The sequence below is a fragment of the Somniosus microcephalus genome, unplaced genomic scaffold (assembly GCF_052327205.1).
Source record: "Somniosus microcephalus isolate GS21.2 unplaced genomic scaffold, FLI_Smic_1.0 unresolved_chr2, whole genome shotgun sequence".
In the NCBI taxonomy this organism is placed as follows: Eukaryota; Metazoa; Chordata; class Chondrichthyes; order Squaliformes; family Somniosidae; genus Somniosus; species Somniosus microcephalus.
In genome coordinates, this window is record NW_028225180.1 from 16,813,641 (window position 1) to 16,839,799 (window position 26,159).

At 52.5% G+C, this 26,159-nt stretch overlaps 1 protein-coding gene across 2 annotated transcripts in view; it reads right to left on the reverse strand.

The window, feature by feature from the left end:
• Nucleotides 1-26,159, reverse strand: part of LOC147092198 (fructose-bisphosphate aldolase B-like) — a 62,050-nt gene that overhangs the window by 12,009 nt on the left and 23,882 nt on the right. For both annotated transcript variants that reach the window (XM_085975872.1, XM_085975873.1), the window contains 4 exons: nt 18,577-18,788; nt 13,655-13,709; nt 11,832-11,992; nt 598-681 (listed from right to left, as the gene is read on the reverse strand). In XM_085975872.1, coding sequence (XP_085831998.1) covers nt 598-681; nt 11,832-11,992; nt 13,655-13,709; nt 18,577-18,788 — 512 coding nt within the window. The remainder of the gene's footprint in view (nt 1-597; nt 682-11,831; nt 11,993-13,654; nt 13,710-18,576; nt 18,789-26,159) is intronic.

Below are 26,159 nucleotides of genomic sequence, written 5' to 3' on the forward strand. Positions count from 1 at the left end.
GAATCCTCAATTTCCCCATTGCCCAGAATCCTCTATTTCCCCATTGCCCAGAATCCTCTATTTCCCCATTGCCCAGAATCCTCCATTACCCAGAATCCACATTTTCCCATTACCCAGAATCCACATTTCCCCATTACCCAGAATCCTCCCTTGCCCCATTACCCAGAATCCTCCCTTCCCCATTATCTAGAATCCTCCATTGCCCCCATTACCCAGAATACTCCCTTCCCATTACCCAGAATCCTGCATTGCCTCATTACCCAGAATCCTCCATTGCCCCCATTACCCAGAATCCTCCATTGCCCCATTACCCAGAATCCTCCATGCCCCATTACCCTAGGGTGACATCCCACCCACCAATTGGAACCCGCCCCACCTCAGAGCCCTGCCCACAGGCAGCTCCGGATTTGAACCCATGAGTAGTCGGGGACGAGTATCCTGAAACAAGGACTCATCCGGGGACGTATGGTCACCCTACTCTCCCCAGAATTCCACCCTTCCCCTTCTACCGAGAATCCTCCCCCCCCCCACCCACGAGCCAATCAGAAGTCTGGGAGTCCCCGCCACACCAGAGCTGCCCCGTCTGCGAGGCCTCACCTTCTCCGTCACGTACTGGCTGCGCTGGAGGTCGTGGCTCCCGTCGGTCAGGATCTCAGGCTCCACGATGGGCACGAGGCCATGCTGGAATGAAGCAGAAAGCAGGCCTCAGACTTTGTCCCCGAGAAACTTGGCCCTTCTCAACAACAACTCCCATTGATATAGCGCCTTTAATGTAGTAAAGCATCCCAAGGCGCTTCACAGGTTCCAGATTTCCACCACCCTTTGTGTGAAGAAGTGCTTCCTGACATCACCCCTGAACGGCCTGGCTCTAATTCTAAGGTTCTGCCCCCTTGTTCTGGACTCCCCCCACCAGAGGAAATAGTTTCTCTCTCTCGAACCCATCAACTCCTTTAATCATCTTAAACACCTCGACTTGATCACCCCTTAATCTTCTACACTCGAGGGAACACAAGCCCAGTCTGTCCCACCTGCCCTCGGAATTTAACCCTTTCAGCCCCGGGATCATTCTGGTGAATACAAACATAGAAACATAGGAGCAGGGGTAGGCCATTCGGCCCTTCGAGCCTGCTCCGCCATTCAATGAGATCATGGCTGATCCTCTATCTCAATACCATATTCCCGCTCTCTCCCCATACCCCTTGATGCCTTGTGTGTCTAGAAATCTATCGATCTCCTTCTTAAATATATTCAGTGACTTGGCCTCCACAGTCTTCTGTGGTAGAGAATTCCACAGATTCCCCACCCTCTGAGTGAAGAAATTTCTCCTCATCTCAGTCCTAAATGTCCTACCCCGTATCCTGAGGCTGTGACCCCTCGTTCTGGACCCCCCAGCCAGGGGAAACATCCTCCCTGCATCCAGTCTGTCAAGCTGTCAGAATTTTATACGTTTCAATGAGATCCCCTCTCATTCTTCTAAACTCTAGTGAATACAGGCCTAGTCGACCCAATCTCTCCTCATACGACAGTCCTGCCATCCCAGGAATCAGTCTGGTGAACCTTCGCTGCACTCCCTCTATGGCAAGTACATCCTTTCTTCACTAAGGATATATCTTTCTTAGGTAAGAATTTGCACTGCTTCCCCTCCAAGGCCAATACATCCTTCCTGAGGTGCGGTGCCCAGAACTGAACTCCAGATGGGGGTCTGACCAGAGCTTTCTATAAACCGTAACATAAATTCAAGCCCTTTGGAGACTTGGGGGCCCCAGATACATCGATCATTAAAATGTCACGAACAGGTGCAGAAAATAATCAAGGCGGCTAATGGAATGCTGGCCTTTATATCTGGAGGACTAGAATACAAGGGGGTAGAAGTTATGCTGCAGCTATACAAAGCCCTGGTTAGACCACACCTGGAGCACTGGGAGCAGTTCTGGGCACCTCACCTTAGGAAGGGTATATTGGCCTTGGAGGGAGTGCAGCGTAGGTTTACCAGAATGATAACCCGGACTTCAAGGGTTAAGTTACGAGGAGAGATTACACAAACTAGGGTTGTATTCCCCGGAAGTTAGAAGGTTAAGGGGTGATCTATAAAATTCTAACAGGACTGGACAGGCCAGATGCAGGGAGGATGTTCCCGATGGACGGGGAGTCCAGAACCAGGGGTCACAGTCTAAGGATAAGGGGTAAGCCATTTAGGACAGAAATGAGGAGGAATTTCTTCACCCAGAGAGTGGTGAACCTGTGGAATTCTCTGCCACAGAGGGCAGTTGAGGCCAGTTCATTAAATATATTCAAGAAGGAGTTGGATATATTTCTTAAGGCTAAAGGGATCAAGGGATATGGGGAGAAGGCAGGGACAGGGTACTGAATTTGGATGATCAGCCATGATCTCATTGAATGGCGGAGCAGGCTCGAGGGGCTGAATGGCCTCCTCCTGTTCCTATGTTGTATTCCACTTTTAGGACTAATGTTCCTTCAGATGTCAATTAGCAAGAGCTGGTTTAAATTCATTAAATCACACAGCACAGGAGGAGGCCATTCGGCCCATCGTGCCTGTGCTGGCTCTTTTGAACGAGCTCTCCAATTAGTCCCACACTCCCCCCTGCTCTTTCCCCGTAGCCCTGCGAATTTTTCCCCTTCAAGTATTTATCCAATTGCCCTTTTGAAAGTTCCTGTTGAATCAGGCAGCGCATTCCAGATCACAACAACTCGCTGCGTAAAAACATTTAGAGTCATAGGGGGAGAAATTGGGTTGGGCCGCAAATGGGGCGCCAAGCTCGCCTGGGCGCCAGGTTTTGCGCTGCGATCGCCGGAAATTCAGCTTGAACGCCCCTCGAGGGACACGGGGCGAGGCTCGAGGCGCTCCGCGTCCCTCTTAGGGCGCTGAAACTGAATATCGCAGCGCAACGTGCCACAGCGCCACACGCTGCAGCACGGCACGCTGCGGTACTACAGGCCTTCCTCCCATTCTTAAGGGGGCGGGGCCTGCACCGGCGCGATGAGCGATCGCGAGTGCCGGCAAAAGAGCCCGGCACCGAGGAGAAATGCCGGGCTCTCGGAAAACAGCCGGCAATGCCGCGGGGGGGCGATCAGGAGGCCGGGGACGGAGGAGCTGGCAGGCGGCCGCCGAAAAAAACGGCCGCCCCGCACCTCCACCTTAATTTGCGCCACTGCAGCCACAGGTAGGCCCCGTGAACCGGGCGCGATTAGCGAGCGGCGCTACAGAGGCGGTCGCTGCCAAATATCGCGATCGGGGCGGTAGCGGGGCGCTGTGCACACCGATGACGTCATCGGTGGCGGCGCAGCGCAACAGGCTAACGCCGCCATTAGCGCCCCAGCTAAATATCGCGGGAGGCGTGGCCAGTGGCGCTAAAGCCACTGAGTGCCCTCTTTAGGCGCTAACGGGTGGTGCAGCCCACCGAATTTCTCCCCGAGTCATAGAGTTATACAGCACAGAAAGAGGCCCTTCGGCCCATCGTGTCCGCGCCGGCCATCAAGCCCTGTCTATTCTAATCCCATTTTCCAGCACTTGGTCCGTAGCCTTGTATGCTATGGCGTTTCAAGTGCTCATCTAAATGCTTCTTGAATGTTAAGAGGGTTCCTGCCTCTACCACCCTTTCAGTGAGTTCCAGATTCCAACCACCCTCTGGGTGAAAAAGTTTTTCCTCAAATCCCCTCTAAACCTCCTGCCCCTTACCTTGAAACTATGCCCCCTGGTTATTGACCCCTCTACTAAGGGGAAAAGTTCCTTTCTATCTACCCTATCTATGCCCCTCACAATTTTAGAAGTCACACAACACCAGGTTATAGTCCAACAGCTTTACTTGAAATCACAAGCTTTCGGAGCGCTGCTTCTTCATCAGGTGAAGTGAAGAGAGGCATACAGACACAGCATATATAGTCAGAGAATACTGCCAGATGATTACAGGTAATCTTTCTAACTGCCATTTATCACACCTCGGCAGAGAGATAATCACAGCAATCAAAGGTGTGAATGGTGTCCCAACAGGTCAGTCAGAAAAACATTACATCAAAGAACAATGAGGTGGGGTCACAAGGGGTCAAATGTTGCAGATGCTGGGGTCTGTATGAAAAACAACAAACAAACAAAAAACTATTTTTTTGCTGGCAATCACAGCAGGTCCGGCTGCATCTGTGTAGAGAGAACAGCAGACAGAGGGATCCGCAGTGCAGCAACCGAAGAAGAAAGAGTCAAATTGGACCCCTCCGGAGGGTCGCTGCCCTAAGCTTGACATATATGCTCAAGCTGTCAGGAGATGCATCAATGCCAGATTCATCAGCCGCACTCACAAGACAGTCCAGAATGTCACCCGAGCACAACGCAACGCCAGCCATGCTCTCAAGACCAACCGCAACATCGTCATCAAACCAGCAGACAAAGGAGGAGCCATCGTCATACAGAACAGAACAGACTATTGCAAAGAAGCATACCGACAACTGGACAACCAGGAACACTACAGACAGTTACCCGCAGATCCGACCAAAGAACACACCCGCCAACTCAACAGACTGATCAAGACCTTCGATCCAGACCTTCAAAGCATCCTACACGCTCTCATCCCACGTACTCCCCGTGTAGGAGACTTCTACTGCCTCCCAAAGATACACAAAGCCAACACACCCGGACGTCCTATCGTATCAGGCAACGGAACCCCGTGTGAGAACCTCTCTGGATACGTCGAGGGCATCCTGAAACCCATCGTACAGGGAACCCCCAGCTTCTGTCGCAACACTACAGACTTCTTACAGAAACTCAGCACCCACGGACCTGTTGAACCAGGAACACTCCTCGCCATGATGGACGTCTCGGCACTCTACACCAGTATCCCCCACGATGACGGCATCGCTGCGACAGCCTCAGTACTCAACACCAACAACAGCCAATCTCCAGACGCCATCCTACAACTCATCCGCTTCATCCTTGACCACAATGTCTTCACCTTCGACAACCAGTTCTTTAACTAAACACACGGAACAGCCATGGGGACCAAATTTGCACCCCAATACGCCAACATCTTCATGCACAAGTTCGAGCAAGACTTCTTCGCTGCACAGGACCTCCAACCAATGCTATACACCAGATACATCGACGACATTTTCATCCTATGGACCCATGGCGAAGAATCACTGAAAAGACTACACAATAACATCAACAAGTTCCATCCCACCATCAAACTCACCATGGACTACTCCTCAGAATCGGTTTCATTCTTGGACACACGAATCTCCATCAAAGACGGACACCTCAGCACTTCACTCTACCGCAAGCCCACGGACAACCTCACGATGCTCCACTTCTCCAGCTTCCACCCTAGCCACATTAAAGAAGCCATCCCCTGCGAATACACAGGATCTGCTCAGACGAGGAGGAACGCAATGGACACCGACAGACGCTGAAAGACGCCCTCATAAGAACAGGATATGATGCTCAACTCGTCGATCGGCAGTTCCGACGGGCCATAGCGAAAAATCGCATAGACCTCCTCAGAAGACAAACACGGGACACAACCAACAGAGTACTCTTCGTCGTCCAGTACTTCCCCAGAGCGGAGAAACTATGCCATGTTCTTCACAGCCTTCAACATGTCATTGATGACGACGAACACCTCGCTAAGGCCATCCTCACGCCTCCACTACTCGCCTTCAAACAGCCGCCTAACCTCAAACAGACCATCGTTCGCAGCAAATTACCCAGCTTTCAGGAGAACAGCGACCACAACACCACACAACCCTGCCACAGCAACCTCTGCAAGACATGCCAGATCATCAACACGGATACCATCATCACACGTGAGGACACCACCCACCAGGTACATGGTACATACTCATGTGACTCGGCCAACGTTGTCTACCTCATACGTTGCAGGAAAGGATGCCCCGGAGCATGGTACATCGGTGAAACCATGCAGACACTGACAATGGATGAACGGACACCGCACAACAATCGCCAGGCAGGAGTGTTCCCTCCCAGTCGGGGAACACTTCAGCAGTCAAGGACATTCAGCCTCCGATCTTCGGGTAAGCATTCTCCAAGGCGGCCTTCGAGACACACGACAACGCAAAATCGTCGAGCAGAAACTGATAGCCAAGTTCCGCACTCATGAGGACGGCTTCAACCGGGATCTTGGGTTCATGTCACGCTACATGAAACCCCACCTGACGTAGAGTCATCCAGACTCGAGTCGTCGTTGGCTTGTTCTCTCCACACAGATGCGGCCAGACCTGCTGTGATTTCCAGCAAAAAAATAGTTTTTTGTTTTTCATACAGACCCCAGCATCTGCAACATTTGACCCCTTGTGACCCCACCTCATTGTTCTTTGATGTAATGTTTTCCTGACTGACCTGTTTGGACACCATTCACACCTTTGATTGCTGTGATTATCTCTCTGCCGAGGTGTGATAAATGGCAGTTGGAAAGGTTACCTGTAAACATCTGACATGATTCTCTGACTATATAAGCTGTGTCTTTATGCATTTCTCCACTTCACCTGAAGAAGGAGCAGCGCTCCGAAAGCTTGTGATTTCAAATAAAGCTGTTGGACTATAACCTGGTGTTGTGTGACTTCTTACATTTGTCCACCCCAGTCCAACACCAGCATCTCCACATCATGCCTCATAATTTTGTACACCTCAATCAGGTCCCCCCTCAGCCTTCTCTGCTCTAAGGAAAACAACCCCAGCCTGTCCAGTCTCTCTTCATAGCTGAAGCGCTCCAGCCCAGGTAACATCCTGGTGAATCTCCTCTGCACCCTCTCCAATGCAATCACATCCTTCCTATAGTGTGGCGACCAGAACTGCACACAGTATTCCAGCTGTGGCCTAACTAGCGTTTTGTACAGCTCCATCATAACCTCCCTGCTCTTATATTCTATGCCTCAGCTAATGAAGGCAAGTATCCCATATGCCTTTTTAACCACCTTATCTACCTGTCCTGCTGCCTTCAGGGATTTATGTACATGCACACCAAGGTCCCTCTGATCCTCTGTCCCTCCTAGGGTCCTACCATTCATTGTGTATTCCCTTGCCTTGTTAAATGCATCACCTCACACTTTTCAGGATTATATTCCATTTGCCACTGTTCTGCCCATCTAACCTCATTTCTCCTCATCTCCCCCTCTCCGATTACCTTTTAAAAGTTGTTTTGATTTCGTTTTGTAGATTCGGTGGGGTAGATTTTGAACTGGCTGCCTAGGCTAGTCCTGTTGAGGTGGGTGGCAGTTGGGAATGAGGGCGGGTTTCTGTTACGAGCGTTCGAACGGCAATGCTAGTCTAACCCGCATCCACCACCCCCACCCACCCCCGGACAGAGAGTTCAAAATTTAACCCGAGGAATCCCAGAGCCAGGGACTTGCACTGTGGGCTTGCCCCATTCAATTCCCCCTTGCGCTACTTTTTATTAATTCACGGGATGAGGGCGTCGCTGGTGTTCTTGTGCACCAGTCGCTGAAGGTAAGCATGCAGGTGCAGCAGGCGGTTAAGGCGGCAAATGGTATGCTGGCCTTCATAGCAAGAAGATTTGAGTACAGGAGCAAGGATGTCTTGCTGCAGTTGTACAGGGCCTTGGTGAGACCACACCTTGAGTATTGTGTGCAGTTTTGGTCGCCTTAGCTGAGGAAGGGTGTTCTTGCCATGGAGAGAGTGCAGCGAAGATTCACCAGACTGATACCTGGGATGGCAGGAATGACGTATGAGGAGCGATTGGGTCGATTAGGCTTATATTCGCTAGAGTTTAGAAGAATGAGAGGGGATCTCATTGAAACTTATAAAATTCTAACAGGACTAGACAGACTAGATGCAGGAAGGATGTTCCCGATGGCGGGGGAGTCCAGAACCAGGGGTCACAGTCTAAGGATTAGGGGTAAGTCATTTAGGACAGAGATGAGGAGGAATTTCTTCACCCAGAGAGTGGTGAACCTGTGGAATTCTCTACCACAGAAGGCAGTTGAGGCCAATTCATTAAATATATTCAAGAAGGAGTTAGATATATTTCTTAAGGCTAAAGGGATCAAGGGATATGGGGAGAAAGCAGGGACCGGGTACTGAATTTGGATGATCAGCCATGATCTCATTAAATGGTGGAACAGGCTCGAGGGGCCGAATGGCCTACTCCTGCTCCTATCTTCTATGTTTCTATGTTTATTGCCCATCCCTCATTGCCCTCGAGAAGGCGGTGGTGAGCCGCCTCCCTGAACCGCTGCAGTCAGTGTGGTGAAGGCGGCTTTGTCGTAGCGATTCGGTACAACTGAGTGTCTTGCTGGGCCATTTTAGAGGAGCAGTTAAGAGTCAACCACATTGCTGTGGGGTCTGGAGCATCTCGTGAAGTGGTGCGCCGATAACAACCTGGCCCTTAACATCAAGAAAACCAAAGAAATCATTGTGGACTTCAGGAAGTCTAAGGGCGGAAGTCACACCCCCATCCACATCAATGGGGCTGTGGTGGAAAGGGTGGACAGCTTTAAGTTCCTCGGAGTCCACATCACGGAAGACCTCTCCTGGTCCCTCAATACCTCCTCTCTGGTGAAGGCGGCCCAGCAGCGCCTATATTTCCTAAGGACCTGGAATACTGCGTACAGTTTTGGTGTCCATACTTAAGAAAGGACATACTTGCTCTCGAGTCAGTACAAAGAAGGTTCACTCGGTTAATCCCGGGGATGAGGGGATGGACATATGAGGAGAGGTTGAGTAGATTGGGACTCTACTCATTGGAGTTCAGAAGAATGAGAGGCGATCTTATTGAAACATATAAGATTGTGAAGGGGTTGGATCGGGTGGATGCGGGGAGGATGTTCCCGATGATGGGTGAAACTAGAACTAGGGGGCATAGTCTTAGAATAAGGGGCTGCTCTTTCAAAACTGAGATGAGGAGGAACTACTTCACTCAGAGGGTGGTAGGTCCATGGAATATGCTGCCCCAAAAAGCTGTAGAAGCTACATCATTACATAAATTTAAAACAGAAATAGAAAGTTTCCTAGAAGTAAAGGGAATTAAGGGTTACGGGGAGCGGGCAGGAATTTGGACATGAGTCTTGGTTCGGATCGGTCATGGCCCTGTGGGTAGCGGAGCGGGCCCAGGGGCCGTGTAGCCTGATCCTGCTCCTATTTCGGGTGTCTAATTCTGTTAGATTCAGGAGATGGTTCTGTGATAGTGGATTGGCGGTTAGGATCAGATCAGCCGTGATCTTATTGAATGGCGGAGCAGGCTCGAGGGGCCGATTGGCCTACTCCTGCTCCTATTTCTTATGTTCTTATGTTCTTAAGGGATGTAACCTGTCACCTCTGATCCTCTCTAACTTTTACCACTGCACAATAGAGAGCATCCTGACAAACTGTATCACAGTATGGTATGGCAGCTGTAGCTACTATGACCGGAAAGCCCTGCAGCGGGTAGTCAAAACTGCCCAACGCATTACCGGCACCCGGCTACCGACCATAGAGCACATATACCAGAAATGCTGTTTACGGAGGTCACGGTCCATCATCAAAGACCCTACCCACCCCAGCCACAGTCTGTTCGCCCTCCTGCCACCTGGGAGACGCTACAGATGCATTCGCACCCGTACGATCAGATTTAGGAACAGCTTCTTTCCCAGGGCTGTCATCCTACTGAACTCCACAAATAAACCCTAAAGCCTGCACATCTGCCAATGCACTTTATTATGGTTATGTTTCTGTTAATGTATTACAAGCCAAATGTATGTTGAATGTTTAAATGTCTTAATCTAAATGTACACTCTCGGGAGCCGCAAGCCTACATTTCGTTGTACTGCACTTGTGCACTAACAATGACAATAAAGTTGATCTGATTTGATATCGGCCAGACCTGGTGAGGACGGCAGATTTCCTTCCCTAAAAAGGACATTAGTGAACCAGATGGGTTTTTACAGCAATCCGATAGTTTCATGGTCACCATTACTGACTCTAGCTTTTTAATTCCAGATTTATTTAATTGACTGAATTTAAATTCCCCAGCTGCCGTGGTGGGATTTGAACTCGCGTCTAGAACCTAAGAATCAGGAGCAGGAGTCGGCCACTTGGCCCCTCGAGCCTGCTCCACCGTTCAATGAGATCGTGGCTGATCTGATCTTGGGTTCAGCTCCATTTCCCTGCCCGCTCCCCATAACCCTTCACTCCATTATTGTTCAAAAATCTCTCAATCTCCACCTTAAATGTATTTAATGACCCAGCCTCCACGGCTCTCTGGGGCAGAGAATTCCACAGATTTACGACCCTCTGAGAGAAGAAATTCCTCCTCATCTCAGTTTTAAATGAGCGACCCTTTATTCTGAAACTATGCCCCCTAGTTCTAGACTCCCCCGCCAGGGGAAGCTGCGATATTTGGCAGCGCCCCCTGCTTTAACGCCGGACGCTATGTGCGGCCGGTTCAGGGGGGCCTACCTGCGACAGTAGAGGCGCAAATAAAAGGAGAGGTGTGGGGCGGCCATCTTTGTTGTTGGCCGCCTGCCAGCAGCTCTCCACGCTCCCGTCCCCCGGCCTCCTAACGCCCCCCACCCCGCGGAGTGCCGGCTGCGCTCCAAGAGCCCGGCACTTCTCCTCGGTGCCAGGCTCTTTTGCCGGCACTCGCGATCCTCGGGGGCCCAGCTGGGCCCCAGATCGCGCTGCACAAGGCCCCTCCCCTTTAAGAAGGGGAGGAAGGCCTGCAGTACCGCAGCGCCCCCGTGCCGCAGCGTGTGGCGCTGCGGCACGTTGTGCAACGATATTCAATCGCAGCGCCCCAAGAGGGATGCGGGGTGCCTCCAGTAGCGCCGCGCTTCCCTTTGGGGCGCTCCAACTGAATTTCCGGTGGGCGGCCGCAAATGCTTCCGGCGCCCTGGCGAGGCTGGCGCCCCAAACGGGGCGCTACTGAATTTCTAGGCCAAGGTATTTATCTGGTAGATTAAAGTGAGATAGTCTGGATACCTCAAGACTAGTGAAACAGCGCTGATATGGGGCCCTTGGTAGAAAGGCCTTGTACCAGGGAGGCTATGAAATGAAAGAGATAAAGTAAATTCCAATGGGGTGAAAAACTATAAACAAGACAACGGGATAAGTGTGATGAAATATGCCATTCATCAGGCACTGTATTCCCTGTGTTTAGTTTAGTTTCAGTTTCATTTCCTTACCTGTATTGTATTGTGTGTAGGGCTCCGCCCATACCTGGCCCCTACTTAAGCAAGCCCCAGCATGTCTCACAGCAGTACAGCAGATCTCTGGATGAGAGACACTTCTCCAATGTGTATTACTTTCTGAGTTAATAAAAGCCTTGCTTTGCTCCGTTAACGTCGAGTCTCGGATTCATTGAGGCACATCAATAAGGTTGATGGAAAAATACTGGAAAGGCGGGATGCTACCTTAGTCTGAGTGACAATGGTATTTTGACCATTAGAACCAATTATAAAAGGTGATTTTGTTAAAGACCATATATGGACACTGGCCAAACCAACTTTTGAACAGAAAAGGGTTAAAACCTCGATACTCAAAGAACAACTTCACACAGACTTACTGCGAGAACAAAGGAACAGACTTAAGACGACGTCATCTGTGTCCAAGAGGTTCCACAGACCTAGGGCTGTGAGCTACTCGCTAAAACTATCGCCTGTTAAGTATATTACGCTATATGCCTAATAAATCTTGATCTATTGCTCAAACATACTGGCTGCTGCCTATTGGTGTCTTGTCCAAGAACTCTGAGAGTATCGTTATGATCTTACAACCCGAAGGCATTTTCCTGCTGCTGGAGCGAGCGACCTCCTCTCCCCTGGTGCCCCAGCCGTCCGGAGCAAGAGGCAGCCTGGCGCTGCCCGCCACCTACCTGCTGGCAGATGCTGGCATAGCGAGCCAGCACGTCGGCGTTCTTCTGGATGGCCAGCGGCGATGGGGCCTTGTCGGTGATCTTCAGCACACTGCGCCACTTGGCAAACTCAACGCCGTCCTTCTTGTACTGGGCGCAGCGCTCCGCCAGTCCGTCCAACCCTGGCGGCGAGGGAGGGGCACAGAAAACAAACCGGGGTCAGCGCAAAACTTCAGGGGAGGAGCACAGATCATTTAGTAGACGAGAATCATATACATATAAATCCGAGTGTAGCCACTGACCAAATAATATTACCCATAATTACGTCTGGGTAACTCAAAAGCTAAAGTTTGCTCAAAATGCAGCTGCAAAGACAATCAAAAGCAGTTTTGACTAAGTTCTGATAACAAACAGCCACAGGCTGCGAATGAAGGTTAAATTGCTAAATAACATATGATGCCAAGTAGAAATTAGAATTCGCTTAACAAAACTAATTGCAAAGATATTTTAAAAATAAATTAGTATAAAGGACATAAAATTAGAGAGATCATGGAGATAAGGTATGGCGTCGAGGGAGGGGCACAGAAAACAAACCAGGGTTAGCGCATAATTTCAGGGGAGGAGTACGCCTCTGGGACAGGACCAGCCAGCGACGGGCGGGGGGTGGGGGGCGTAGGGGTCAGTGATAAGACGGGAGGAGGGGCCGCAGGGGCTCAGTGAAACAGAGAGTAGGAATAAATGGGTCTTTTTCGGGGTGGCAGGCGGTGACTAGTGGGGTACCGCAGGGATTGGTCCTAGGACCCCAGCTATTCACAATCTATATCAATGATTCGGATGAGGGAACCAAATGTAATATTTCTAAGTTTGCTGACAACACGAAACTAAGTGGGATTGTGAGTTGTGAGGAGGATGCAAAGAGGCTTCAAGGCGATTTAGACAAGTTGAGTGAGTGGGCAAATACATGGCAGATGCAGTATAACGTGGATAAATGTGAAGTTATCCACTTCGGTAGGGAAAACAGAAAGGCAGAGTATTATTTAAATGGTGATAGATTGGGAAATGTTGATGTACAAAGGGACCTGGGTGTCTTGTACACCAGTCACTGAAAGCAAACATGCAGGTGCAGCAAGTAGTTAGGAAGGCAAATGATATGTTGGCCTTCATTGCAAGAGGATTTGAGTACAGGAGCAAGGATGTCTTACTACAGTTATACAGGGCCTTGGTGAGACCACACCTGGAGTACTGTGTGCAGTTTTGGTCTCCTTACCTAAGAAAGGATATACTTGCCATAGAGGGAGTGCAGCGAAGGTTCACCAGACTGATTCCTGGGATGGCAGGACTGTCGTATGAGGAGAGATTGGGTCGACTAGGCCTGTATTCACTAGAGTTTAGAAGAATGAGAGGGGATCTCGTTGAAACATATAAAATTCTGACAGGGCTAGACAGACTGGATGCAGGGAGGATGTTTTCCCTGGCTGGGGGGTCTAGAACGAGGGGTCACAGTCTCAGGATACGGGGTAGGACAGTCAGGACTGAGATGAGGAGAAGTTTCTTCACTCAGAGGGTGGTGAACCTGTGGAATTCTCTACCACAGAGGGCTGTGGAGGCCAAGTCACTGAATATATTTAAGAAGGAGATAGATAGATTTCTAGACACAAAAGGCGTCAAGGGGTATGGGGAGAGGGCAGGAATATGGTATTGAGATAGAGGATCAGCCACGATCATATTGAATGGCGGAGCAGGCTCAAAGGGCCGAATGGCTGACTCCTGCTCCTATTTTTCCATGTTTCAATGTAATGTGAGTGAGCAGAACCCGCCCCCCCCCCCACCACCTCCTCACCCACCTTGTGTCGTTGTCTCGCCATCAGTTCCGGCCAATGGGGCCACACCCCTGTCCACCTGGAATCAGAGGAGGAAGAGTTGGGGGTCAGTCTGTCTATCCATCGCCCAGCGTCATCCTGGGCAGAGCGAGGGGCGGGGGGGGGGGCAAATGTCACCCATCGGGAGAGCCTGGCCGCCAGGGCCAGGGTGGGGCGGCGCCACACACAGGCGCGCCCGCACCACGCCACACGAGGTTAACTCAGGCTTGTGCATATATATGTTACCCGCTCACCCTGCCCCGCCCCTTTAACAGCCCTCGCCACCACCCCTCCCCCGAACACTTCAAAACACCCGCCTGCAGGCCGGGCTACGAGCTCCGTGGGTGCCCAGCTGCCATCCTGGTCCCTCGCCCGTTCCACGTCCGGGGAGTGAGAGAAGGTGGACTGTTCAACTGGGAGGGCATCGCAGCAGGAGCGATCCCAGCCTCGACTCTTCCTTCACTGCCCCCACCCCCCTGAACACACGTGCACTCACACTCACACTCACACTCACACTCACACACACTCACTCAAACACGCTCACGAACAAACAACAACAACTTGCATTTATATAGTGCCTTTAACGTAGTAAAACGCCCCAAGGCGCTGCACAGGAGTATTTTAAGACAACAAGGATAAATTAGGGCAGGTGACCAAAACTTTGGTCAAAGAGGTAGGTTTTAAGGAGCGTCTTAAAGGAGGAGAGAGAGGTAGCGAGGCGGAGAGGTTTAGGCAGGGAATTCCAGAGCTTAGGGCCCAGGCAACAGAAGGCACGGCCGCCAATGGTTGAGCGATTCTAATCAGCGATGCTCAAGAGGGCAGAATTAGAGGAACGCTGATATCTCGGGGGCAGGTGGTTGTAGGGGCTGGAGGAGGTTACAGAGATAGGGAGGGTTGTAGGGGCTGGAGGAGGTTACAGAGATAGTGAGGGTTGTAGGGGCTGGAGGAGGTTACAGAGATAGGGAGGGTTGTAGGGGCTGGAGAAGGTTACAGAGATAGGGAGGGTTGTAGGGGCTGGAGGAGGTTACAGAGATAGGGAGGGTTGTAGGGGCTGGAGAAGGTTACAGAGATAGGGAGGGTTGTAGGGGCTGGAGGAGGTTACAGAGATAGGGAGGGTTGTAGGGGCTGGAGAAGGTTACAGAGATAGGGAGGGTTGTAGGGGCTGGAGGAGGTTACAGAGATAGGGAGGGTTGTAGAGGCTGGAGAAGGTTACAGAGATAGGGAGGGTTGTAGGGGCTGGAGGAGGTTACAGTGATAGGGAGGGTTGTAGGGGCTGGAGGAGATTACAGAGATAGGGAGAATTGTAGGGGTTGGAGGAGGTTACAGAGATAGGGAGGGTTGTAGGGCTGGAGGAGATTACAGAGATAGGGAGGGTTGTAGGGACTGGAGGAGGTTACAGAGATAGGGAGGGTTGTAGGGGCTGGAGGTAGTTAGAGAGATAGGGAGGGTTGTAGGGCTGGAGGAGATTACAGAGATAGGGAGGGTTGTAGGGGCTGGAGGAGGTTACAGAGATAGTGAGGGTTGTAGGGCTGGAGGAGGTTACAGAGATAGGGAGGGTTGTAGGGCTGGAGGAGATTACAGAGATAGGGAGGGTTGTAGGGGCTGGAGGAGGTTACAGAGATAGGGAGGGTTGTAGGGGCTGGAGGAGTTTACAGAGATAGGGAGGGGTGTAGGGGCTGGATGAGTTTACAGAGATAGGGAGGGGCGAGGACATTGAGGGATTTGGAAAAAGGATGGGAATTTTGAAATCGAGGTGCTGCTTAACTGGGAGCCAATGTAGGTCAGCGAGCACAGGGGTGATGGGTGAATGGGACTTGGTGCGAGTTAGGACGCGGGCAGCCGAGTTTTGGATGACCTCAAGTTTACGTAGGGTGGAATGTGGGAGGCCAGCCAGGAGTGCGTTGGAATAGTCGAGTCTCGAGGTAACAAAGGCATGGATGAGGGTTTCAGCAGCGGATAAGCTGAGGCGGGGCGGAGACGGGCGATGTTACGGAGGTGGAAATAAGTGGTCTTTGTTATGCTGTGGATATGTGGTCGGAAGCTCATTTCCGGGTCAAATATGAGACCAAGGTTGCGAACAGTGTGGTTCAGCCTCAGACAGATGTTAGGGAGAGGGATGGAGTCAGTGGCGAGGGAACGGAGTTTGTGGCGGGGACTGAAAACAATGGCTTCGGCCTTCCCAATATTTAATTGGAGAAAATTTCTGCTCATCCAGAACTGTATGTTGGACAAGCAGTCCGACAATTTAGAGACCGTGGAGGGGTCGAGAGAAGTGGTGGTGAGGTAGAGCTGGGTGTCGTCAGCGTACATGTGGAAACTGAGGCTGTGTTTTCAGATGATGTCGCCAAGGGGTAACATATAGATGAGAAATATACACACTTGTACAAACATGCACACACAAATACACAAACACAAATATACACACACACACAAATATACACACACTCTTACACAAACACACACTCACAAACACACACTCACAAACACACACTTACACAAACACACACTTACACAAACACACACAAACACACACACTCTCCTTCAGTCTCTCTCTCTCTCACACACACGTTCTTCCTCCAGATTCCGGCACTGGGCCGATGCAATGTGGCTCTCCCTCCCCCCGTCACCGATTCCGCCACAGCTTGGGGAGGAGGAGCCAAGAGAACCCGAACAACCAGCTGGGCCAGTTCAGCGAGGAGCAGAGCAGAGGAACTTGCCAAACAGGGACAGCTCCCGGAAGAGGCTGGGTCCCTCTGCCTGCCCCTGATCCAACACAACACACTGCGCAACGCTCCTAAATCTGAACCGTAACCCCCCGGCCCTCCCAGACCCCCCAAATCAGAGAGAGAGGAGAGAGAGAGAGAAGAGAGAGGAGAGCCCTTCCGTCCCTCTGTATCGGGTTGGATTTGACCCCTGCTCCCTGAGGGTGAAAGGTCACAGTGTAAACCCTCGAAGTATATGAGGTAAATGAACGTCCAGCGCCTTTCACCACCTCAGGATGTCCCAAAGCCCTTCACAGCCAATGAAGTACTTTTTTTGGTGCGGTCACTGTTGTAGTGTCGGAAACGCGGCAGCCAATTGGCGCACAGCAAGCTCCCACAGAGAGCAATGTGATAAATGAGCAGATCATCTGTGTTTAGCTGTTGGTTGGATGAGGGATAAATATTGGGCCCAGAACACCGGGGAGAATCCACACCCCACCCGCCCCTGCGCCTCTTCCAATAGTGACCATTCCATCTTTTACATCCACCCGAGGGGGCAGACGGGGCCTCGGTTTAACGTCTCATCTGAAAGACGTCAGCTCCGACAGTGCAGCGCTCCCTCAGTACTGCCCCTCCGACAGTGCAGCGCTCCCTCAGTACTGCCCCTCCGACAGTGCGGCGCTCCCTCAGTACTGCCCCTCCGACAGTGCAGCGCTCCCTCAGTACTGCCCCTCCGACAGTGCAGCGCCCCCTCAGTACTGCCCCTCCGACAGTGCAGCGCTCCCTCAGTACTGGCCCTCCAACAGTGCAGCGCTCCCTCAGTACTGCCCCTCCGACAGTGTGGCGCTCCCTCAGTACTGTCCCTCCGACAGTGCAGCGCTCCCTCAGTACTGCCCCTCCGACAGTGCGGCGCTCCCTCAGTACTGACCCTCTGACAGTGCAGCGCTCCCTCAGTACTGCCCCTCCGACAGTGCAGCGCCCCCTCAGTACTGCCCCTCCGACAGTGCAGCGCTCCCTCAGTACTGGCCCTCCGACAGTGCAGCGCTCCCTCAGTACTGGCCCTCCGACAGTGCAGCGCTCCCTCAGTACTGCCCCTCCGACAGTGCAGCGCTCCCTCAGTACTGGCCCTCCGACAGTGCAGCGCTCCCTCAGTACTGCCCCTCCGACAGTGCGGCGCTCCCTCAGTACTGCCCCTCCGACAGTGCAGCGCTCCCTCAGTACTGCCCCTCCGACAGTGCAGCGCTCCCTCAGTACTGGCCCTCCGACAGTGCAGCGCTCCCTCAGTACTGGCCCTCCGACAGTGCAGCGCTCCCTCAGTACTGCCCCTCCGACAGTGCAGCGCTCCCTCAGTACTGGCCCTCCGACAGTGCAGCGCTCCCTCAGTACTGCCCCTCCGACAGTGCGGCGCTCCCTCAGTACTGCCCCTCCGACAGTGCAGCGCTCCCTCAGTACTGCCCCTCCGACAGTGCAGCACTCCCTCAGTACTGCCCCTCCGACAGTGCGGCGCTCCCTCAGTACTGCCCCTCCGACAGTGCAGCGCTCCCTCAGTACTGCCCCTCCGACAGTGCAGCGCTCCCTCAGTACTGCCCCTCTGACAGTGCGGCGCTCCCTCAGTACTGCCCCTCCGACAGTGCAGCGCTCCCTCAGTACTGCCCCTCCGACAGTGCAGCGCTCCCTCAGTACTGCCCCTTCGACAGTACGACGCTCCCTCAGTACTGCCCCTCCGACAGTGCAGCGCTCCCTCAGTACTGCCCCTCCGACAGTGCAGCGCTCCCTCAGTACTGCCCCTCTGACAGTGCAGCGCTCCCTCAGTACTGCCCCTCCGACAAGGCAGCGCTCCCTCAGTACTGCCCCTCCGACAGTGCAGCGCTCCCTCAGTACTGTCCCTCCGACAGTACGGCGCTCCCTCAGTACTGCCCCTCCGACAGTGCAGCGCTCCCTCAGTACTGCCCCTCCGACAGTGCGTCGCTCCCTCAGTACTGCCCCTCCGACAGTGCGTCGCTCCCTCAGTACTGCCCCTCCGACAGTGCGGCGCTCCCTCAGTACTGCCCCTCCGACAGTGCGTCGCTCCCTCAGTACTGCCCCTCCGACAGTGCGGCTCTCCCTCAGTACTGCCCCTCTGACAGTGCAGCCGTGACCTCCTGACCCAGAGGTCAGAGTGCGACTGGTTGTCTGTTCTACTGATATTTAGTGACGCTCCCTTACCTTGATGCCCACCACGATACCCTTGTCCTTGACCAGTTGGGGGAATGGGATCCCGTCTTCTGTACTCTGGTACAGGGTCTCGTGGAAGAAGATGATCCCTCCGATGCACTCTTTGACCTCGCCGTTCGTGGTGAACAGGAGCTGCCGGAAAAATCTCCGATTCTCATCCGTGTTCTCCACATCGACGTTCTTCAATCGCTTCCCCATCGTGGCTGTGGGGAGAGAGGGACATGGGATCATCGGGAGAGTGGGATCGTAGGGAGAGTGGGATCGTAGGGAGAGTGGGATCGTAGGGAGACAGGGGATCGAAGGGAGGGGGGGTCGTCGGGAGGGGGGGGTCGTCGGGAGGGGGGGTCGTCGGGAGGGAGGGGGGGTCGTGTCGTCGGGAGGGGGGGGCGTCGTCGGGAGGGGGGGGCCGTCGGGAGGGGGGCACCATAGGGAGGGGGGGACCGTAGGGAGGGGGGGACTGTAGGGAGAGGGGGATCGTAGGGGGAGGGGGTCGAAGGGAGAGAGGGACACGGGATCATAGGGGGATAGGGACATAGGAACAGGCATAGGCCATTCAGCCCCTCGAACCTGTTCCGCCCTTCAATGAGATCATGGCTGATCACCATCTACCCTCTTGGCCAGCAAAAGTCATAGGGAGATGGGGATCTTAGCGAGATAGTGACCAGAGCGAGATTGGGACTTGGGAAAATAGGGACATATGCTCTTTAGTCGCTGACCCATGGTGGCCGAGGGGACTTAGCGAGATAAGATTATGGGGACCTGGGAACCTAGGGAGATCGGGACAGAGGGAAATAGGAAGGTAGTGACCTAGGAACAGGGGGAGGCCCTTGAGCCTGTTCCGCCATTCAACGAGATGATGGCTGATCTGTATCCAAACACCATCCGCCCACTATTAAAGGAGCGTTCCTTCACACTCGGGCTCACACACACACTGAAATCACTATTAAAGGAGCGTTCCTTCACACCCAGGCTCACACACACTGAAATCACTATTAAAGGAGCGTTCCTTCACACCCGGGCTCACACACACACTGAAATCACTATTAAAGGAGCGTTCCTTCACACCCGGGCTCACACACACACTGAAATCACTATTAAAGGAGCGTTCCTTCACACCCGGGCTCACACACACTGAAATCACTATTAAAGGAGCGTTCCTTCACACCCGGGCTCTCACACACACTGAAATCACTATTAAAGGAGCGTTCCTTCACACCCGGGCTCACACACACACTGAAATCACTATTAAAGGAGCGTTCCTTCACACCCGGGCTCACACACACACTGAAATCACTATTAAAGGAGCGTTCGTTCACACCCGGGCCCACAAACACACTGAAATCACTATTAAAGGAGCGTTCCTTCACACCCGGGCTCACAAACACACTGAAATCACTATTAAAGGAGCGTTCCTTCACACCCGGGCTCACACACACACTGAAATCACTATTAAAGGAGCGTTCCTTCACACCCGGGCTCACAAACACACTGAAATCACTATTAAAGGAGCGTTCCTTCACACCCGGGCTCACACACACTCTGAAATCACTATTAAACGAGCGTTCCTTCACACCCGGGCTCACACACACACTGAAATCACTATTAAAGGAGCGTTCCTTCACACCCGGGCTCACACACACACTGAAATCACTATTAAAGGAGCGTTCCTTCACACCCGGGCTCACACACACACTGAAATCACTATTAAAGGAGCGTTCCTTCACACCCGGGCTCTCACACACACTGAAATCACTATTAAAGGAGCGTTCCTTCACACCCGGGCTCACACGCACTGAAATCACTATTAACGGAGCGTTCCTTCACACCCGGGCTCACACACACACTGAAATCACTATTAAAGGAGCGTTCCTTCACACCCGGGCTCACACACACACTGAAATCACTATTAAAGGAGCGTTCCTTCACACCCGGGCTCTCACACACACTGAAATCACTATTAAAGGAGCGTTCCTTCACACCCGGGCTCACACGCACTGAAATCACTATTAAAGGAGCGTTCCTTCACACCCGGGCTCACACACACACTGAAATCACTATTAAAGGAGCGTTCCTTCACACCCGGGCTCACACACACTGAAATCACTATTAAAGGAGCGTTCGTTCACACCCGGGCTCACACACACACTGAAATCACTATTAAAGGAGCGTTCCTTCACACCCGGGCTCACACACACACTGAAATCACTATTAAAGGAGCGTTCCTTCACACCCGGGCTCACACACACACTGAAATCACTATTAAAGGAGCGTTCCTTCACACCCGGGCTCACACACACTGAAATCACTATTAAAGGAGCGTTCCTTCACACCCGGGCACACACACACTGAAATCACTATTAAAGGAGCGTACCTTCACACCCGGGCTCACACACACTGAAATCACTATTAAAGGAGCGTTCCTTCACACCCGGGGTCACACACACACTGAAATCACTATTAAAGGAGCGTTCCTTCACACCCGGGCTCACACACACACTGAAATCACTATTAAAGGAGTGTTCCTTCACACCCGGGCTCACACACACTAAAATCACTATTAAAGGAGCGTTCCTTCACACCCGGGCTCACACACACACTGAAATCACTATTAAAGGAGCGTTCCTTCACACCCGGGCTCACACACACTGAAATCACTATTAAAGGAGCGTTCCTTCACACCCGGGCTCACACACACACTGAAATCACTATTAAAGGAGCGTTCCTTCACACCCGGGCTCACACACACTGAAATCACTATTAAAGGAGCGTTCCTTCACACCCGGGCTCACACACACACTGAAATCACTAGTAAAGGAGCGTTCCTTCACACCCGGGCTCACACACACACTGAAATCACTATTAAAGGAGCGTTCCTTCATACCCGGGCTCTTACACACACTGAAATCACTATTAAAGGAGCGTTCCTTCACACCCGGGCTCACACACACTGAAATCACTATTAAAGGAGCGTTCCTTCACACCCGGGCTCACACACACACTGAAATCACTATTAAAGGAGCGTTCCTTCACACCCGGGCTCACACACACTGAAATCACTATTAAAGGAGCGTTCCTTCACACCCGGGCTCAAACACACTGAAATCACTATTAAAGGAGCGTTCCTTCACACCCGGGCTCACACACACACTGAAATCACTATTAAAGGAGCGTTCCTTCACACCCGGGCTCACACACACACTGAAATCACTATTAAAGGAGCGTTCCTTCACACCCGGGCTCACACACACTGAAATCACTATTAAAGGAGCGTTCCTTCACACCCGGGCTCACACACACTGAAATCACTATTAAAGGAGCGTTCCTTCACACCCGGGCTCACACACACTGAAATCACTATTAAAGGAGCGTTCCTTCACACCCGGGCTCACACACACTGAAATCACTATTAAAGGAGCGTTTCTTCACACCTGGGCTCACACACACACTGAAATCACTATTAAAGGAGCGTTCCTTCACACCCGGGCTCACACACACTGAAATCACTATTAAAGGAGCGTTCCTTCACACCCAGGCTCACACACACACTGAAATCACTATTAAAGGAGCGTTCCTACACACCCGGGCTCACACACACACTGAAATCACTATTAAAGGAGCGTTCCTTCACACCCGGGCTCACACACACTGAAATCACTATTAAAGGAGCGTTCCTTCACACCCGGGCTCACACACACACTGAAATCACTATTAAAGGAGCGTTCCTTCACACCCGGGCTCACACACACACTGAAATCACTATTAAAGGAGCGTTCCTTCACACCCGGGCTCTCACACACACTGAAATCACTATTAAAGGAGCGTTCCTTCACACCCGGGCTCACACACACACTGAAATCACTATTAAAGGAGCGTTCCTTCACACCCGGGCTCACACACACTGAAATCACTATTAAAGGAGCGTTCCTTCAGACCCGGGCTCACACACACTGAAATCACTATTAAAGGAGCGTTCCTTCACACCCGGGCTCACACACACTGAAATCACTATTAAAGGAGCGATCCTTCACACCCGGGCTCACACACACTGAAATCACTATTAAAGGAGCGTTCCTTCACACCCGGGCTCTCACACACTGAAATCACTATTAACGGAGCGTTCCTTCACACCCGGGCTCACACACACACTGAAATCACTATTAAAGGAGCGTTCCTTCACACCCGGGCTCACACACACTGAAATCACTATTAAAGGAGCGTTCCTTCACACCCGGGCTCACACACACACTGAAATCACTATTAAAGGAGCGTTCCTTCACACCCGGGCTCACACACACTGAAATCACTATTAAAGGAGGGTTCCTTCACACCCGGGCTCACACACACTGAAATCACTATTAAAGGAGCGTTCCTTCACACTCGGGCTCACACACACTGAAATCACCATTAAAGGAGCGTTCCTTCACACCCGGGCTCACACACACACTGAGATCACTATTAAAGGAGCGTTCCTTCACACCCGGGCTCACACACACTGAAATCACTATTAAAGGAGCGTTCCTTCACACCCGGGCTCACACACACACTGAAATCACTATTAAAGGAGCGTTCCTTCACACCCGGGCTCACACACACTGAAATCACTATTAAAGGAGCGTTCCTTCACACCCGGGCTAACACACACACTGAAATCACTATTAAAGGAGCGTTCCTTCACACCCGGGCTCACACACACTGAAATCACTATTAAAGGAGCGTTCCTTCACACCCGGGCTCGCACACACACTGAAATCACTATTAAAGGAGCGTTCCTTCACACCCGGGCTCACACACACACTGAAATCACTATTAAAGGAGCGTTCCTTCACACCTGGGCTCACACACACTGAAATCACTATTAAAGGAGCGTTCCTTCACACCCGGGCTCACACACACTGAAATCACTATTAAAGGAGCGTTCCTTCACACCCGGGCTCACTGTGGTAAACCACGTTCACTATCGTATCACTGTTAGTAGTTAGCACTGTTCACCACTGTTCGTTATAACTGTATCACTGACCACTATTGTATCACGGTACGAGGTCGCCTCTTGCCACACTGCTATACCTGGGATGACCACTGCCGACTCCGCCTTGGCTCCACCCACCAGGCCAGGTATAAAGGTGAGCGACTGGCTGGTATTCCTCCTGCTTGGATCGGATCACCCACGAGAGTGGGCTCTGTTATTTAGTCAATAAAAACCTTTAGTCACCTTCGTAACTCTTCGCCTTTTATTGGAGGAATTGATAGGTATATCAATTTTATTGACTAAATTTAATGATGTCCGACAACGAGTCACAACCGGCGGAGGAGCCACCAGCGCAGCTCCCAGGAGCACAGCCACACCAGCCAGCTTGGCTGCGAGCCCTCAGACCGCCGTACCTGGACCTGAACCCACGAGCAGCAAACTCAGCCGCAGACTTTAAACACTGGCTGGTCTGCTTCGAATCATACCTGAGAGAATCCAGCGTCCCTCAGGCATCCAAACTAAGTGTCCTGCAGGCACAACTGAGCCCGAGAGTATACACTCTCATCGAGGACATGACTACCTACGAGACCGCCATCAACCTGCTGAAACAGAAGTACCGGACCCCGGTAAACTACATGTACGCTAGGCACCTCCTAAGATCACGGCCGCAACAGCCAGGAGAATCAGTAGCCGAATTCTCACAGGCGCTATATGCACTCGCCAGGAACTGTGAGTTTAAATCGGTGTCGGCAGCCGAAAATACTGAAGATAATATCCGCGACGCATTCCTGAAAGGCCTACGGTCCGAGTACTCATGGCAAAGACTGCTGGAAGCTAAAGACCTCAGCATGGAAAAAGCTGAAGCCCTCGCTATCTCCCTGGAAGTGGCCCACCAAGATCAGGAAGCATTCACCAGGTACTGCTCGCGACCCTGGGACTCGGGCCCGACCCCTACCACAGCACCCTTCCCAGCGCCGCCCCCGGGACCTACCTCTGCGTCGGCGTCCCGGACCCGACCGGCCCCGCCACCCCCGGCACCGGCCCCGACATCGGGCATCCGCGATCGGGCCGCCGGCTGTTTTTTTTGTGGCCAGGAGAAGCACCCGAGGTCGCGCTGCCCAGCCAAGAACTCCATATGTAAAACCTGCCTGAAGAAAGGCCACTTCTCCAAGGCCTGCAGGAGCGGATCCTCAGAGGCCAGCAGTGCCGCATGCGAACTATGGGGGCGGCCATCTTCGTTTAGGGCAACTGAGGCCAGCATCCCCACACATGAGTCATGGGGGCGGCCATCTTTGTTTATGGCAACTGAGGCCAGCATCCCCACACATGAGTCATGGGGGCGGCCATCTTTGTTTAGGGCAACTGAGGCCAGCATCCCCACACATGAGTCATGGGGGCGGCCATCTTTGATTAAGGCAACCGACCCCAATAGTGCCTCATGGGGCCCTACCTCGTGGGAGACGCCATTTTACTCACCACGCCCGACCGCCTCGCCCGCAGATGACAACGACTCGCTCAGCTACACACTAGCTTCCGTCACCCTGGACCAAGCCCGCCCGCACCATCTGTCCAAGTCAATGATGGACATCAAAGTGAACGGCCACGCCACGACCTGCCTGTTCGACAGCGGAAGCACGGAGAGCTTCATCCACCCAGACACGGTGAGCCACTACTCCCTCTCTGTCCTACCAACGCGCAGCCGAATCTCGATGGCATCGAGGTCCCACGCCACGGACATCAGCGGCTACTGTGTCGTGACCCTGTCGGTTAAGGGCACGGAGTATAAAAACTTTAAACTCCTCGTCCTCCCCCATCTCTGCGCTGCCGTCCTACTAGGGCTGGACTTCCAATCCCACCTCCAAAGCGTAACCCTAGCATACGGTGGACCCCTCCCCCCACTCACAGTCAACAACCAGCAAACGTTAAACCGCCCACCGCGTAACACCTGCAGCCTCTCCACCCTCAAGGTCCCGCCACCCTCTCTGTTTGCTAACCTTACCCCTGACTGCAAACCCGTCGCTACCAAAAGCAGGCGGTATAGCGCCGGGGACAGAGCCTTCATTAGCTCTGAGGTGCGGCGCCTCCTGAAAGAGGGCATTATCGAGGGGAGCAGCAGCCCCTGGCGTGCCCAGGTCGTAGTCGTAAAGACCGGCGATAAAAACCGCCTGGTCATCGACTACAGCCAGACCATAAACAGATATACCCAGCTGGACGCATACCCCCTCCCCCGCATATCTGACATGGTCAATCAGATTGCACAGTATAAAGTATTCTCGACCATCGACCTGAAGTCGGCCTACCACCAACTCCCTATCCACCCTGAGGACCGCCAGTATACCGCCTTTGAGGCGAATGGGCGCCTATACCACTTCCTTAGGGTCCCCTTCGGTGTCACTAATGGGGTCTCGGTCTTCCAAAGGGAGATGGACCAGATGGTTGACCAGAACGAACTGCAGGCTACATTCCCCTACCTAGATAACGTCACTATCTGCGGCCGCGACCGGCAGGAACATGACGCGAATCTGGAGAAATTCCTCCGTACGGCCCAACGGCTGAACCTCACCTACAATAAGGAGAAATGCGTGTTTAACACCACGCGCCTTGCCAT